At 45.5% G+C, this 17,173-nt stretch overlaps 1 protein-coding gene across 1 annotated transcript in view; it reads left to right on the top strand.

Annotated features, from left to right (window-relative positions):
- Positions 1-6,394, top strand: part of CNGA3 (cyclic nucleotide gated channel subunit alpha 3) — a 33,105-nt gene extending 26,711 nt beyond the window's left edge. Inside the window, exons 5-7 of the mRNA XM_072853253.1 lie at positions 270-377; positions 1,266-1,372; positions 4,878-6,394. Coding sequence (XP_072709354.1) covers positions 270-377; positions 1,266-1,372; positions 4,878-6,286 — 1,624 coding nt within the window. The 3' untranslated portion in view covers positions 6,287-6,394. The remainder of the gene's footprint in view (positions 1-269; positions 378-1,265; positions 1,373-4,877) is intronic.
- Positions 6,395-17,173: the final 10,779 nt, after the last annotated feature.

The following is a 17,173-nucleotide window of genomic DNA, read 5'->3' as shown; positions in this document are numbered from 1 at the left end:
GCTGCGGTTTTCAGCCTGGGCAACGTGCATGTCTGTGTTTTTCTTTCCACTCTTACTTACTTTTTCTAAAGTTGGGTCAAGCAAATAAATAGAGCATGTCAGATGGCATGAAGCTAATATGTGGCATCTCATCTGGTGCTGCCTGCGTGGATACTTTCTCTTCTTAGGCCACTGTGAGTTCATCATGAGATGAGCAGCCTCCTGAAGAGAAGATCCAGCAGGTCACTTCATTACATTTCCAGTGTAAATCTGCACATTTTACTTTTCAGGAAGAAAAAAGAGATCTTTGTGATAGATCCTTCAAGCAATATGTATTACAACTGGCTGACCATAATTGCAGCACCCGTGTTCTATAACTGGTGTATGCTAGTGTGCAGGTATGGATTTAAGTTAATAATAATTTTAGGTTTCAAATTTAGTGTCTCGTATTATGTTTCCTGTGTAATTATCTCTCTGTGGTATTTTTTGAGTGGCTTACCTAGAAGACTTATAGTTCATATACCCTTAGGGATATACATAGCACTGGAAATAGATGGCCAATGTGTCTTTTTATCTTTTTGTCTCAAAACAATTTGTTGTAACTTGCGATGAGTGTCCTCATGAGCGCTGGCTGTGGCCTTTGTGTGCCACCTACTGGCTAGCTGCAGAGATGTGCCTTGGCCACTGTAGGCTCAGGAACCACTGCTAGAGGTAGGTCTTCAATCACCCAGTAGAGAACAGAAGGGGGGGGTGTGGGCAGTGTTGGGTCATCTTAAATTAATATCATGCATCTATAGATGCTTGAGGGGCAGGAGGATTTTACTCGAGTATTTATTTTCCCTCCTAAAATGTGGAAATCAGTTTGAGTCAAAGTAACAGAGTGCTGTGGAAATGGTTCACTTAGGCTGGGTCAGATAGCAGGGAGACATGAGGCTGGCTTGCCACTCAGAAACAAATCTTTTATTTGGGAATTATCTTAATGGAGATGTGTAACCCATGAAATCTGATGCATGTTTAATTGTAGGGATATGTGTATTCATAAGTGCACTTGTGTGGCACATATGTGTTTGAGTTTTGCTCCTGGCCTAAACACCTTTGAATTCTGAAAGATCCTAGTGTCTGTTTAGACATAGCTCTAGTGTGCGGATGTCTAGGCATAGAGATATGCTGCTCTCAATTTTTCAGTGCCAGTAATGTACACTAACATGCTGCTAGGACACACATTGCAAGTACTCTGCTTACGCAGTTGGTGTAATTTTTTTTTTTTTTTATCTTTGTTTCTTTAGAGCCTGCTTTGATGAGCTACAGTTTGACCATATTAAGTTATGGCTGTTCTTGGATTATGGCTCTGATATCATCTATGTTCTTGACATGTTTGTCAGATTCAGGACAGGTGAGTCTTTCTGGGGTTTTACAGTGTTTTCAGATACAGCATGAATATAAAGGCTGGAAACAGAAATTCCCCTGTGGGGTCTGACCAGTGTAGTATCCCGTCTCCAGCAGAACCCAACGATGGAGGCTTTGGGAAGATGAATTGTCTGACCAGCTTGGATTGTTTTAAGGCTGGATGTCCCAACACCTGCACTTCACTTGTCTCTAAATTCAGTTCTGTCAGTGCTTAATAGGCATGCCAGGCGCTGACTGAATAGCCACTGTAACAGGCTATGTGGAGAAGGGAGAATAAGGCACTTTGCATGTCATGATCGCTCTATGCATGATATATTGCTTGTGCTCATTAGAGTGGGCAAGAAACCAACTGCACCCCACAAGTGCTGCTTTCTTAGCCAAGTTGTGCAGCATCCTGCTCAGAAGTGATTATTGAGTTGGCCAAGCCCAAGACCTGGCACCCACCTCAGCCTCCAGCCTGCAGTCTTCTGCCTGGAACCGGCAGTGCTGCCCCTCTGCCACCAGCTGTATTTCCTGCAGCATTTCTGAGGCCCTGGCTGGGTCTCCCACTGCCTGGTGGTGGTGTAGGGTTAACCCAGGAGGGTGGTAGTATGGGATTAGCCCAGGCACCTCTGTTTAGGTCCTGCCTTCCTGAAGGAGGTGTGAACCTAAAGGATATGTGAGGACCATGCCATGTCATGCGTGAACTGGTTCTCTTCAGCTTCCCATCCCTGTTTCTGTAGTCCAGACAGGCTGAGAAAGCCTCATGTTTGAGCATGCCCAGCTAATACAGATTCTAGCCTTAAAGGGATATCTTTTTTAAACTAAACAAGGTCATAATATAGGCCTAAGCAATGACATACAGTGATCTATACCATTAAATTGCTAGAATAGTCCTTGATGTACTTTGATGCATGCACTTTGGTCTATGCCAGCTAGCACTCTCTCAAGCATTGTCTGGGCACAGTGGGGAGGACAGCAGCGGTTGGGTGTTGTTCATGGTGTCACTTTTGGAGGGGGCTGGGAGAACTTACATGTGAATAGAAGCTGTCATGGTAGCTGATCTCAGGGCCAGAAAACATTTCCTCGCTTGTTCTATTACTGGTATGGACACAGCCCCAAAATGTCCCTTGAAAGGGTCCAAAACTGCACTGATCATTATAAAAATGAGAGTTCTTTTAAATCTTTGATTTTTACATGGTCTTCTTTTTTTTTTAAAATCATGCTGACAGCTTGACATTAATTATGGCTTGTGACAAGTTGTAAACATAATTACAAGACAGAGGCTAAAAATGCTGTCGCTTTGGAAGCACACAACTCACAGCAAGCCAAATTCTTAAACTTAGCAAGTACTTTGTTCAACAGGAAAGTCTATTTCAGATAGCAGCCTAAATCACAAGACTGACTTTTTTTTTGGAGGGGGGTGGTCCTTCATCTTCTTTGTGTAGTTAAAAAAAGTCAACCAATGCCCACTAAATTTCTCTTCTGCAGTTATATCTGTTATAGTAATGGGAAAGAACTGAGCGGAAATTTGGCATGTACAGGCAATGCAAGTTATAAACTTCCCAGGGCTGTCCTGATAATGATTGTACAGCTGTTAAAGCATGGTTAGAAGGCTGGCTTTGGAGGCCTGGATTGGAACTGCAGAATTGCCACAGAGATCTGAATACTTCAGTGCAGGTGTCTGCTGCAGTTTCAGGTATTCAAATATGGGAGTCACATCTTTTAGATGTTGAAATCTTTGTCAACTCACTTAACAACCCTTCCTGGCTCCGCTAGTGCCTGCTGCCTTCTGTAGGTCTGCAAGGTCCATCTGCCCTGGAGACAAAGGTCCTGGAAGCCTTTGGGAAAGAGTGTGGTCCCCCACTGTCTAAGGGCAGGGACTGGCTTCCAACTGGGACCTAGGTAGCCCCACAGCTACCATGATCCATGGCAACTGCTCTGTGGCGCACTACTGTCTAGCCACAGGGCCTGTTTCACTGTATTTCACCTGTTTAGTGACTGTGTACTGTGAAGCAGAAAAGATTCATGTCTCTCAGCAGTTGGTCATGTTTAGCATATCCCGTGTTTTGATGGTTTCAAAAGATTTTACTGTAGGACTCCAGTTCTGTGAGGGGACAAAAAAGAGCTGAGGGGCTTTTATCTCCCTTCAGCAGGAAGGTGTTTTCAAAATTATTTTTAATAATTGTGAGTCAGAAATTCTTCTGCCTGGCCAACTTTTCTGTTTAGTTGCGTAACTCTCTTAATAAGGGCATATTTGACTAGCTCTTTCAGCAGTTTTCTGGGAGGTAACACATTCATGGCACAGGAACGACTTCCGTTTGTAGTCACCATCAGTTTGCAGATACCGGAAGATACATACATACATATACATATACATGAGGCAGCTGTACAGATCCGCATGCATTCCAGAAATAAAGCCATGCTGTATAGAGCAGAAAGAAATGCAGCTTGGTCTTCCTCAGCAGATGCTTCCCTGAGAAAGCTGCTGCTTGTCAATTGCTAAGGGATTAGCAAAATGTGATAATCCCTGATATACAGGGAATGTTTTGTTTTCCTCTCAGTGGACTTTTCCTCCTGACTGGCCTAGTGGGCAGACAGTTGGACATCTCCACTTGCAATTGCAGCAAGTATTTTGCAGTGCATAGGCTGTTCCCTCTGGAATGTTTTCAATGCCTTGAGCTTTCAGAGGTACAAAACAGCACTGCAGCTGTACTGCTCAGGCAGCCTTTCTATGAGAACTCTTACACAGATGCAGTTTGTTTTAAGGTCTCTTACCACAGTTTATGTCTTCTAGTAATTCTTACAATATAATACTTTCCAAAGTCTTTTGAATTAAGAGATTCCAACGTACAAAATCCTGCTTAGTAGCTCTCTCACTAGAAACACAAAAAATGTGTAAACCATTATCCCCGAATGAAAAGGAAAATCCTGTCACTTCTAACATCTTTTTAACAAGAGACAAAGCATGGCTCGGGGGGGAAAAATGGATTTTGTTATCTCAAGGGTATTTATATTGTTCTGAGAAAAACCCCAATGCATTATATGAATGCATTATATGTACTTATTCTTGGTATTTATTTGAAAATATTCCACTCTGATTTTATACACAATTACTTAACACTTGCTTAACCTAAGTTATGACCCATGCCAGTGATTCATGACAAATGAGACATTCGAAGCTCCCCTTTCTTTTTGCAAAGATACCTAAAAGACAAAGATACAGCTGTCCCAGAAGAGAGTGGAAAACTGGGGGGGCACTGTGGTAATAATAGAGTCATTGCTCTACATCATTATATATCAGCTTTGAAACTTCATTGAAATACTTAAATTTGCAATTAAATATTTTTCATTAAGTGTATCAATGACATTAAATGTATCAATGTATGCATAACAGTACAAGTTTTAATGTTCTTAGGTATCTGAAATGTAAGTCACTCAGTACTGTTGATGGTAATTGTGAACTGTGCTTTTATTCTAACAAGTAACATTTGTATTTTTATTCTTTGAAGGCTTCCTTGAACAAGGCTTGCTAGTTCAGGATGAAAAGAAATTACGAGATCATTATACCAAAACTATGCAGTTCAAACTGGATGTGCTGTCTCTTCTGCCAACAGACCTGGCATATTTGAAGCTTGGTTTGAACTACCCTGAACTGCGATTTAACCGCTTGCTGAGGATTTCTCGGCTTTTTGAGTTTTTTGACCGTACAGAAACCAGGACAAATTATCCAAACATGTTTCGTATTGGAAATCTTGTCTTATACATTCTTATCATCATCCACTGGAACGCGTGTATATACTTTGCAATTTCGAAGCTCATCGGATTTGGAACTGACACTTGGGTCTACCCCAACGTATCCATTCCAGAGTACGGGCGCCTGTCTAGAAAGTACATTTACAGTCTGTACTGGTCAACGCTCACGCTGACAACCATTGGAGAAACACCTCCCCCAGTGAAAGATGAAGAGTATCTCTTTGTGGTCATTGACTTCCTGGTGGGTGTGCTGATCTTCGCTACCATTGTCGGTAACGTGGGCTCCATGATTTCCAACATGAATGCCTCCAGGGCAGAGTTCCAGGCCAAGGTTGATTCGATTAAACAGTACATGCATTTCCGAAAAGTGACTAAGGATTTGGAAGCCAGGGTTATTAAGTGGTTTGATTACCTCTGGACCAACAAGAAAACAGTGGATGAGAAGGAAGTTCTCAAAAATCTGCCTGACAAGTTGAAGGCTGAAATTGCCATCAATGTCCATTTGGACACACTGAAGAAAGTGCGTATATTCCAGGATTGTGAAGCTGGACTTCTCATTGAGCTGGTACTGAAACTGAAACCTACGGTCTTCAGTCCTGGGGACTACATTTGCAAAAAGGGAGATATTGGGAGAGAAATGTACATTATTAAAGAGGGAAAATTGGCTGTGGTGGCAGATGATGGCATAACCCAGTTTGTAGTCCTAAGTGATGGCAGCTACTTTGGTGAAATCAGCATCCTAAACATCAAAGGTAGCAAATCTGGCAACAGGAGGACAGCCAACATAAGGAGTATTGGTTATTCTGATTTGTTCTGCTTGTCTAAAGATGATTTAATGGAAGCCCTCACAGAATATCCAGAAGCCAAAAAGGCTCTGGAAGAGAAAGGGCGACAGATTCTGATGAAAGACAATTTAATAGATGAGGAAGCAGCAAAAGCAGGAGCTGACCCGAAAGACTTGGAAGAAAAAGTAGAAAGACTTGAAACAGCTCTGGATACGCTGCAGACTAGGTTTGCTAGGCTCTTGGCAGAATACACCTCATCTCAACAAAAGGTGAAGCAGAGACTTGCCAGAGTGGAAACCCGAGTGAAAAAATATGGTAGTGGCACCTTATCAGTTGGAGAAGCAGAGGGTGAAAAACCTGAGGAGGAGAAAAAGCAGTAATGAAGTGTTTATATTTCCTCATTTACTGGAGAAGGTTGAAACATATGAGAGCCATAAATGTATGTAAATACATATGTGCATACATAGACATTATTATTTTTATATGAACTCAAGAGAATGATTTTTAGCATTTTTAACTGAAGCAGTATTTTCGTGTAAATAGAACATTGTCACCTTCTTAGGGGGAGATTTTGGTCTGGCATTTGGGTACTTTTTTGTACTGGGAGTGGGTTTCTTAAAAGTCGTGCTCAGAATGTTTATTCTGTATGGTATGTGTAGGTCTTGATACATTGTCTTGTCCCACTTATGTTGCGTTAAGAAGGCATTATACTTAAAGTAGGAGAGATTGGGGTTTTTTTAAGGGCTTAAAAAAATACTTATAGGGTACATGCTCTACCTTGCTACCTTAGTAGCCGATTAAATGCATGGACACACATCCAGGCGTCTCAAAAATTTTCATTCTTTCACAGTGGAGCGTCTGCGCAAACATTTGGACTACAGCTAAGCAGCAGCACGTACCTGGCCTATGCGGTGTAGCCCTGCACGTGTATGAAATAGCTGTGCACCCGGATGCTTTAGTTTGATTCTTTCCAGTGAGCTGGGCTCTGGACAAAGGACCATGCTGACAGAGTAGCAGTGCTCATTCATGTCCTTTCTGGTATGGTCTGCGACAGCCTTTGGTGCTCTGCAACCGCTTCGCTTGGGGAGGGAGTGGAGATCCCCCTTCCCCCATCCACACTGGTAAAAGCCTGACTTGGAAGGGAGTCCCCAAAAGCTCACTGGCAGAAGGCGTCTGTGGCAATACGGCTTCACTAAACCTGGGAAGAGAAAAGAGGGCCCTGGTACCTGCAGCTCCTGTATGTAGGGTCTTGAGTAAATTCCCTCTCAGCAAGTGGGGAGTCCCAGAGGGAGGCTGCTAAGAAGCTGCATGGGCTGGCAGGCAGGGACAGCCTGTCCCCCCAGCAGGGTTTCTGCAAGGCAGGGAGAACAAGCCCTGTGTTGCAAAGTCTTTCCTGCTACTAGGCCTCTGTTTTCTTCCTCTTTATTTCATTTAATGATGCCTACTCCACCTCCTTTCGCTATTTAGTGCCCGCTTTTCTCCGAAGTAGTTGTTTCCATGTTTCCATTAGTTAGGGAGAATGAAGGCCACATTTGCTCAGGTCCTGCTGATAGGAGCCTAGTTGTGCTGGATGCTTTTCGGCTTGCTGCAGAGTAGTTGTCTCTGCTGGCAGTCTGGCTCTGAGGTGAATACACAGGTCTGGTCCACTCAGCCTGCCATGACATTCAGGGCAGAATGCTGCTGAGAAGGTCTCTTGCTCTGTCATGCTGCAGCCTCAGGATTTGCCTCTTACACACCCCTCTGAGCCTCCTCCACCCCTTTGCTTCCAGTTTCTTTCCAGGCTTCTCTCCCTCCCACTGAGGAGATTTCTCTAGTAGTCTCCCACTAGCAAGACACTAGTTTTGTTTTTTTTCTGTATGGTATTTTTGTGTTGTGTAGCTTTCCCTGTGTTACTTTTAACCTTGGGTACCTCACTGAGTAAAGAAGAGTTTGGAGTAACAGAGGCTGTTCAGCATCTATGGCATGGGGGCTGGATCCTCCAGCAGCATTAGGTATTACCATGGTCAGCGCTCTGCCTTTTAGTTGTCCTCAGCCCTGATTTAGGAGCCCTACAGCATGTGGGAGTAGATGGTCTGTTGGAAAATTGGTGAGAAACCCACTGAGAAGAGAGTACAGGTCAGCTCTTGGAGAGTGAAATGAAAAGAGGTGGTTGCTTTGCTAAACTGCGTAGAACTGCTCAGAGTAAGCACTCATCTCTGGGCAAGCAGCTGTCCCCCTCCTATTGACACTTTTGAGCCTGGTGAGAGAGACAAATCTGACAGTGACTAAGGAATGCGGCTTTGCCAGCAACACTGGCAAAGGGACCACCAGGCAGTAGCTGTCCACACATGGCCCATGTCTGAACTCCTGTTATTATCAGCCTAGAAGCCAACTAGACATAGGTATCTACTGTAGGCTGGGCTTAACCTCTATTATCAAGATTTCCACTGACTGTAACGAGGGCTTTGGAAAGTAGCTGAGACCTATATGTGGCCAGCAGAGTTCAGGAGTTTTGGTCCTTCAGCTGAATCTTGTCCTTTCTCCAAGGGCTTGAGACAGATGGGGGAGGTAAGAGAGGCTGCTTTTGGCAGGGGTCTAGTCCCCTCGCTCCCACGCTGAGGAAGGCGGGGTTGAGGTGGGGCTGGGTGGTGGCTAGTCGCAGCGTACCACCGTAAGCACAGACGGTGCGGTCACAAGCTGCTGAACTTGCAACTCTCACCTTGTAACCGAGGCAGGTACCGCACTCGCCTGTGGCTGACGTTCACCGTTGTGTTATTCAAACACCATATCTGGTAGGGGTTTCATACTTATCGTCATGTTCTACATCAGTCATCATTCTCTGTAAATATCTACCTATTTACCCAACATACTACAGCTGTTCCAGCCTACTAGGTATATACACATAGAACTGTTTAAAGTATTATTTATACCAAATTTATACCTGTTAAAAAACCCCACAAACACAAGAAGGCTTCTTTACCTGATGGATCAGACAGCTTAATATATTGGTTAAACACATGTTTGTTCTTCCCTTTTCCATGCCTCTTGGTCTGGTTTTCACATGCCAGAAAAAAGCTATTTTGATGCTATTGGCTTCAGTCACTTCAAAATAATATAGCTTTTGGCAGGATTAAATGACATCCTTTGACGTCTTTCATCTCTGTAATATGTTTTTTCCCCTTCTTTAATGTGGCTACAGCATGTACATTAAAATATTTTGAGCAACGTTCAAGCAACTCCGTGTTTTTTCTTATCCATATCTCCCTGGATTTTAGCATTTCATGACAGACTTTGATAATGCCAATATTACATGGCCCAGAAAATCATTAGCTGGAACAGAGATCTAAAGTGCCAGAAAATCAAGTGGGAATGGCAGTGTTCTCCCCTCACCGCGGGGCAGCCGGCATACGGCTTTGGTCCTGTGCGCAGTTTTGTCACCGTCACCATGTTTGCAGGTACCACACAGGCAGGAGTGCCTGAGCACCCCACTTCCCCAGCAGTGCCAGGCCTCATGGGGAGCACAGCTTGCTGGGCTCCTTGTGCCGCTGCCACCCATCTCCTGTCCTCCCCTTCCCCGGCTCCATGCAGGGCAGCACAGTGGGGATGGTGCCTCGTCCAGCAGAAATAAAAGTGTTTGCAGCTTTCTGCTACTTGCACACAGATGTCACCTACCAAAAATCTGCCCCCAAAGCATTGGGCAGTACCTGGTGTGGGCTGGGCTGGTCCTTCAACCCCACCACAAGAGAAAGTGAGAAATGGGTCAGGTCTTACAAAGCATTTGAACATACACCCTGAATCTGCAAACGGGTTTAATGGCCACAGTGCTCACTCCACAGAGGTACAGGAGCCAACCTGTGCCAAAGTGGGTGGCCACGGGGTGGTACGGTTGCTGCAAGCTGCCTGTGCCGAGCGAGGCACCCGATGGACAAGGCCCAAGGTGTTTGAACATGTGCTGCAGGTGCAAAAGGAGAGTAAAGCTGGTGGAGCAGTGTCACCATGCTCCAGGTACTGCTTGGAGGGAGCTTTTCCAGGGAAAGGGCCTCGAGTCATGGGCCCTGCTCCCTAACAGCAAATGAGTCGAGTCTTGCTGCTCTCCGACGTACTCGCAGTAGCAGCACCCCATCCTTTTCCTCTTGTCCCCTACTATTATTTTACTTAAACAGTTTTTACAGTAGAAAGCTCTGCTCTGGAAAATTCAATGGACTGAATTGGACAACAGAAAGGGTGGTGACAGCAAAACAGCACGTGTATGTGTACAGGCGAGGGTTGGGGTTAGCTTGACTGGGCAGCTCTTTCTGCAGAAACAGCCTGGGGAAGGAACAACCCTGCATTTAATTATTTTTCTTAGGCATCTACTTTACAGTTTTATTCCTGCCAGATATTTATTAACCTACAAGCAGAGAGGGCTCTGCTTTACATTAAGAAATGAACTGTTCATTTTCCTTTCCTCCACACAAGCGTCAGTGCTTTCTCTGAGCTGGTCTGTACCTTGCTGGTTTGGAAGACACGTGTTTCTGTATCACTGCTGAGAGCAAGGATGAGAGAGGGTTTCACAGGCCAAACCTAGTCCAGGTTGTCCGACGAGATAATGCAGTCAGGCAGACTAAAGGAGAGCTGCTCTTTATCCTGGAGATTTGTAAGCTGACAGCATTTGTACTTGGCTTCAGAGTCCCTCGGCTCTTCTATTAATGTTTCCATCCTGGAACAGACAGAAAGAATCAAACCCTTGTTTACATAATTTAGCATTCATAAAAACCCTTTGTGTATCCCTGACAGCAAAACGAATTATGCGCTAAATGGATCTGGCCACTGTACAGGCAGCTAAAGCACAAGATTTCAGCTCTGGCAGCTTTCCTGAAGGAAGCTATCAATCTGGGAATCCTCCTCTCCCCCCAGCCCCATCCACAGTACCAGAGCCCAAGGAGTCCTTACAGGGAGGATGGGGAAGCCCTGCTCCCTTCCACTCTGCCTTGGGTGGAAGGGGAGGGAAACACATGCAAGCCCTGGGTCTAAAAACAGTTGGGCCTTTTGTTTCTGAAATTCAGATTTTGCAACCGCTTCCAGCTCACAACTCAAAGACCGAGGCCTGCCGCTGCCAACTGCCCTCGCAGCTTCACTGCGGAAAGTAAAATTCTGCTGTTCTGTGTTTGCAATCCCCCCTTGCTCCACACCCTAAGAGCAGAGTGAGGAGGGAAGGGAAGACCCGCATTATTTAAGCAAAATCGGTTTCTGCACCCTCAAGAGCAGGAGAGCAGGGTGTCCTCAGCTTCAAGGATGGACACAGACATTAGCTTTACTCCAGAAGCAGCAGTAGCTCTCACAAAGAGATTGTCTTCATCAGCTTTACCACCTCTGCTCAGCTTCTGCGGGGAGAGCGCAGGACGCAGTGCCAATGGCTGCAGCTCCCGTGCCAAAGGCTGTCCTCCCACGAGGCCGAGGAGGACACCGTCCAGCTCTTAACAGAGACCCTGGGGGGAGGTTACTAAACCCAGAAGTGCAGAAACATGAAAGGAATTTACTAATGGCTGCTTTTCCATTTTTCTTTCCTTAACGTTGTAGTGGCTGGTATTGACCTTTCTGTAGCAGGGCAACTGAACAGGAACATGCAAAATAAGAAAAGCACAACTATATTCCAGACCGATGGGCAGCTTGATGAATAGCTTTTAATTTCTCAGCCTTTTGTCTGTTTTGACGTGTCATTCCTTTAGTTTCCTGACAAGAAAAAAGCCCAATGTTCTATTCTTATTGCCAAGTTATTTTCCCCCTTCCCCCTGGAAGGGGAGCCACCCCACAGCAGTCACCACACCTGAGCAGCCCCTCTGGGTGGGTGGCACAGCACAAACCGATGGGCACTACCTGCCTTTCCAGAGGAAGAGACAGAGAAGCATGAAAGGGATTTTTTTTTTTTTGGCACAGCTTGCCTCCAGGGCTGATGAATCAAACCGACCGCGCTGCAAAGATCTACTCTTTTTAGGAGAACCGATTGCCAGTTCCCCACTGAAGTACAAATATTTTACTTGCAGGATGGCACAGATAATCCCACAGATAAGCTTCAGTAGGATTCCCTCTATTTTCAAATTATTTGTAGATTTAAGCTGTTTAAAGCAAGCCCTCAGGGCTGCTTGTTCACCGGTACTTGTCCAATGGTTGGCACAAGGAAGCCTCTCTTACAACAGCGGTTTTGGGAACTCCACGGTGAAGGAAATGATCCAGAGGTGGGTTTTTTTTAATGGATCCTGACTGCTGAAAACCCAATGCCTCATCTCCTTGCAATAACACAGCTGCCTCTGACTACACTTACATGAAGGTCAGAAAAAAAAAAAAGCTTATGTCTAGCAACAAAAAGCTGCAGAGCTTTTCTAGGAAAGCACCTCATGCCTTTCCAAGCACATCAGTTGCCACCACAGCCCATTCATCCCGTTAGCCATAGCATAGCTCCTCTGTGCATGGTTCAGACCAGAGCACTGACAGTATGGGTGAGGCTCCCGGCTACCAGCTAGATTGACAGAGGAGCTGCCCCAAGCAAAACACTTTCAGTTCAGGGTTTCAAGGCCAACTGCTTTGAAAAGGTTTCACCTGTCTTAACCTAACTGCACCAGCTGCAAGCGCTGGTGGCTGAAGGAGGATGAGCACAAGGAGGAAGGAGAGGGGTGAGGAAAGAGTCATGCAGCACCTTGGGACAGGCAGTGGCAGTTCAAAACTGCAGCCAAGAGCAGGGGCAACAGACCTGTCCCATGCAAGGGAGAAGCACCAAGCGGCTCAGCATATCGCCACTGGGGAAGAGAGGCTGTTACAGGAAGGACACAGCGACCTGGAGCCCTGGAGAAAGCAGACAGGGAATCCCCTTTCTATTGCCCAGGCGGTTTTCTACAGCAGATGTACACTTAAACTTTGGTGGCCAGAACCAGCCCATGCCAGACCGATGGGCAACGCAGAGCAGAGCTACCTACGCTGTATGGGTTTCAATCCTACAGGGCTTCACTTTTTGTGTGTGTGTGTGTGTGTGTGAAATTGCAGAGGAAACTCAGAAGACGATGAGACCAACTGATGCTGCCATCAGCCACTGGGAGACTCGAGAGGCTGCAACCAGCCTTGGGATGGGAGACTCCCAGTGGAAAGGTGAAAAGCAGCAGAATACAACTGCTGGAGGCTCCCACCTTGCAGATGCTGGGAAGCAACTGCTGAAAGAGCCCATTTTTACCACCCACAGCAGAGCAGCAGCGAGGCTCAGAGGCAGCAGGCAGATCACCATTGCTTCTGCACCTCCAGCTTCCCCCATTGCAACCACTGGTCTGCAGCAGGACAAGGCAGCTGAGACACAGCAGCAGGACGTGGCTCCAGGCCCCCCGCTGTCCCTTTGGGAGAAGCCAAGAGCACGAAAGAGAGAAAAGGGGCTAAACCCATCCTCTGAAGGTTGCAACGGCAGCAGTGGGTGGTCCCAGATCCAGTAAACCTTTCCTAGGGCTGAGACACCAAGAAGGCCTCTCTTCTCCAGAAGCAAAGCCAGCAAGGAAACTGGCTTGGATGATAAAGTCAAACTGCTTATCCAAAAGGCTGCAGGTCTGGAGCAGGATTGCCTCTGAAAGGCCCGAGGACCACCATCTGGAACGACTCCTGGCACAGGAGCGATGCTCTCGCCTGGGCTGGCTGCGGGGTGTACAGCCGGGGCAGAAAGCAGAGCCTGGCAAGGGCAGAGCCCAAAGGCTGCAGCCCTACTCCAAAGCAGCCAGGCAGGAATGTTGTTAGAAAGCATATCCCCTTGGGGATTTTAGTTTGGGAATACGAGACCCTCCCCAGAGAGACTGGTGGAAAAAAAAAAACTGGCCCAAGAGCAACCCTTAGATGCTCACAAAGAAGTCTGTGTTGTGTTTTGAAAAGAAAGTATCAGTGTTGGTGAGGCCAAGATGTCACCTGCTTTATTTTAGGTGACTTGCTACAAAGTTCGTGTGCAGATGACAATTAAAAAATTTTTTTTAAAAAAAAACAGTGCACATAGCATGAGGGAGATTGTTCTTTCAAAAACATGCTTTCGTCTAGGAAACATTCCAGTGCTGAGTTTCCCATTTTTTATTAAAATAAATTATATTAGGAAATAATAAAACCCCCTTAACTGTATCATATTAGCTTACCTCATCTTTACCCCTTGCTGCTCAAACACCGAGTGCTTGCAATGGGAAATAACTAAATCAAATGTAGCAGCACATAGCATACAGCAGCTCAAAACTTAGAACTAGTTCAACTAGTTGCCATTTTACAGACAGTTACTTGTGAGCGTCATTGCTTGCACTGCTGTACTATACAGATCTGAAAGCAAAAGGATGTAGTGGGAAGATAGATTGAAGGGATTTTCTCCATGCGTGAACCCACTGGCACAGCAGAAACGTACACCAGAGCTTTCGGTGACATTTTTAAGAAGACAGACTTCACGTCAGCTTTGTGCATCACAACAGTTCAGTCACAAATCTTCAAGCTACTGCAGTTTTTATCTTCACTCAACATTGCTCAGTACTAGTTGTCAACCAGGCCCATGTAAGCAGCAGCATCCCTGCACACGTAGTCCTGTACCGTTTAGTTGTGCTGTGTGTCCTTCCAAAGGCAGAAGTCCCATTCCAGCGATCACCTCTGACTTTCACAGTCAGCTCTGGCTTCATTTTTAGGTCTCAAAACTATGCGCAAACCTACCCAGGAAGATAATATAGCAGCTCCTAATGCCATTTTATTATTCTAAAATAGAAAAATGATTCCTGCCCTCTATTTATATCTCTGATGCCCTTGTCTCTTAGACATTTCCCGGCATAGAAATCCTGAAGCAAGATATATATTGAGCAACAGATACAAGCATACTAGGTAGACTTCAATTACTTATCAGGACCGCTCTCTGGCTGTATCCTGCAAATACTGCAGAACAGAACAAAACCACGCTCGCGTATTACAAAGCAACACACATCTGCAATTAAAACCACATTCCCACCATCCCTTATCTTCCCAAGATCCTTAACCCTCCTTTCAGTTAAAAAATAAATTACCAAAACACACCTCCACTTCCTTCATCCTTCCTAGTCTCTTTCTCAAAATCTGTTTCCCAAATGCTTCTTTTCCCACCGTTACTTTTCCTGCCAACCCAGCCCCTCCTCTCCCATCTCACCCTTTCACTTGCTCCCCCCACCAGCCAACACGAGCGACTTCTCCAGCCAAGCCCAGCTCCCGCTCAGGACCCATCCCGTAAACCAGCCACTGCAAAAGAGGGACCGATGTTTCATACAGTAGGTTTCAAAGAAATGGGAATTTTCATCCAAGTGAAAGAAAGACTACATTTTTCTGAGGGGGGAAGGGGGAGGGGCGGGGAGAAAAGGAAAAAGGAATTGGTTGTGACTTTTGAAGGTCCCAAGCCCTTTCCTACTTGCAATCTTCCCTCTTTCCATCCAAGGAGAATGTGGGATCCCAAACCAACACCTACCATACCCCACTTTCCACTCTTGGAAGAGCAAAGCTTGCAGGAGGCACAATCCATGGATACATCAAGGAAAAAGCTGCTTTTTCTGCTCACCATGGATTCTGTCACAGCAGCTTTCAACAGGCTGGGCAGTCCCTGGTCCACCTGGTCTGCAGTTGCGGTGAACAAGCTGTGCCATTTCAGGCTTGGCCACGATGCCACTTACCAGAAACTCAACCAAAGATGCACTGGAAACTTCTGGGACAACGGGAGGAGGGAGATTCCCACGTTCAGTGACAAGGCGGTACATCAGGACGAAAAGTCAGTGGCAGGAAAGCCCTCCGACTGCAGGCCAGCCCCTCACTTGGTGATTTAATGGCAGCAAAGCTATGAAGACAGACACCTTACAGCTGTGCAGCATACAGCCAAAGTCACCTAGCAAATAACTTTTAAAATTAGAGAAATCCAGCAGCCAGACACCCTTTTCAATTTTGTTAATGAAAAAGTAATAAAAATCAACAGCTGAAGACATCTTTAGGTGGAGCACTGGAAGAAAACACATGCCATTATTTAATGTTTTTTTCCAAATGAATTCATCTGGATAAGTGACCTGTCTAAAGGCAAATGCCAGCATCAACTCTATTTCCAAAGCAGTGTCCCTTTTACGGTATGGTATAAAATTGAATTTCTTAATAAAATTCATTTCAAGTCCATTATCAATTTGGTGACAACTTCAATCACTTCAGTAATTCTGAAAGCTTAAAGCTGTGCACAAGCACAAATGGGAACTGTAGGTAACTTATCGCAAACCCTTGTGATTCCGAGACTAACCATAATAAACTAAGTTCATCAAGAAAGACTTGATTTTGCATAGCTAAACTTGGAAGAAGTTCCTGCTCCACCTTGCATGCTGAAACGCTGGAGTTTGTCTGCACAGTAAGTAAGGCACAGCTCAAACATTCAGCCCAACTGAAGCATCTTCTTCCTGAAAATTCTTGAGACAACCAGGAAATTTTAATCCCCTGGTGAGATTAAATATTTACCTGGAGGTAATCTGGTACAACAGTGCCAGGGAAGCACTTGAAAGCTGATGCTGTGGAGGTTGTCCTCCTGCTGAACATCAGCAGCGTGGAAACCCGTGTCCCACTCCCTGCTCCATGGAGCAGAAACCCAGGCAAGCATCTGGGTAGCCCACATGATGGGCTACCTGGAGGCTCAGCCCATCAGGTGTATCACACCTGCGTGGTATGACACACTGTACGAAGCTCCTGCTTCAGCAGTGAAGACCACTGTAGGATGAAAGGTATGGATTGACTAATGTAACACCGAGCTGCTTGGAGCCCTGGGCTCATTGCCAGCTCATTCCAGCATTAGCTTTCCTCAAAGCACAGGGCTGGAGAGGGTCTCCTTGGCTGTCACAGCCCCTGCTGCCTGCCGAACAGAAGATAAGCCCAGTCAGAAGTTCACAAAACACTATTCCTTAGTCAACTGAACTGTGCTCACTCCTGATGGCTGTTCCCCAAATCTTTTTGGCAACAAACAAGAGCTTTCATCTTTTAAAAGGTAATGCTCCGTTCATGCAGAGCCATGTGCTAACACACCTTTAGAAATAAACAAAACTATTCCTTCACTCCTAATGGAATCTGAAAAAAATCTGTATTTGTTCAGTACTTACAATGATCCTTTTCAGTGTATCTTGCATTACTATCATTTTTGAGGCATAAGATGCTACAAAATACAGATAAAAGCCCCATGTCCCCTTCGTGCCAAGGTTGGAAGCATCTTGGCAGTCTATTAGGGTGCAGAAGGAAAGGCTCAAAGAGGCATTTGTCACTTGTCAAACGAGACAATACTG

The sequence above is a fragment of the Ciconia boyciana genome, chromosome 1 (assembly GCF_034638445.1).
Source record: "Ciconia boyciana chromosome 1, ASM3463844v1, whole genome shotgun sequence".
Lineage (NCBI taxonomy): Eukaryota > Metazoa > Chordata > Aves > Ciconiiformes > Ciconiidae > Ciconia > Ciconia boyciana.
Note: the sequence above shows the minus strand (reverse complement) of the source record. Positions and strands in the feature narration are given on the sequence as shown.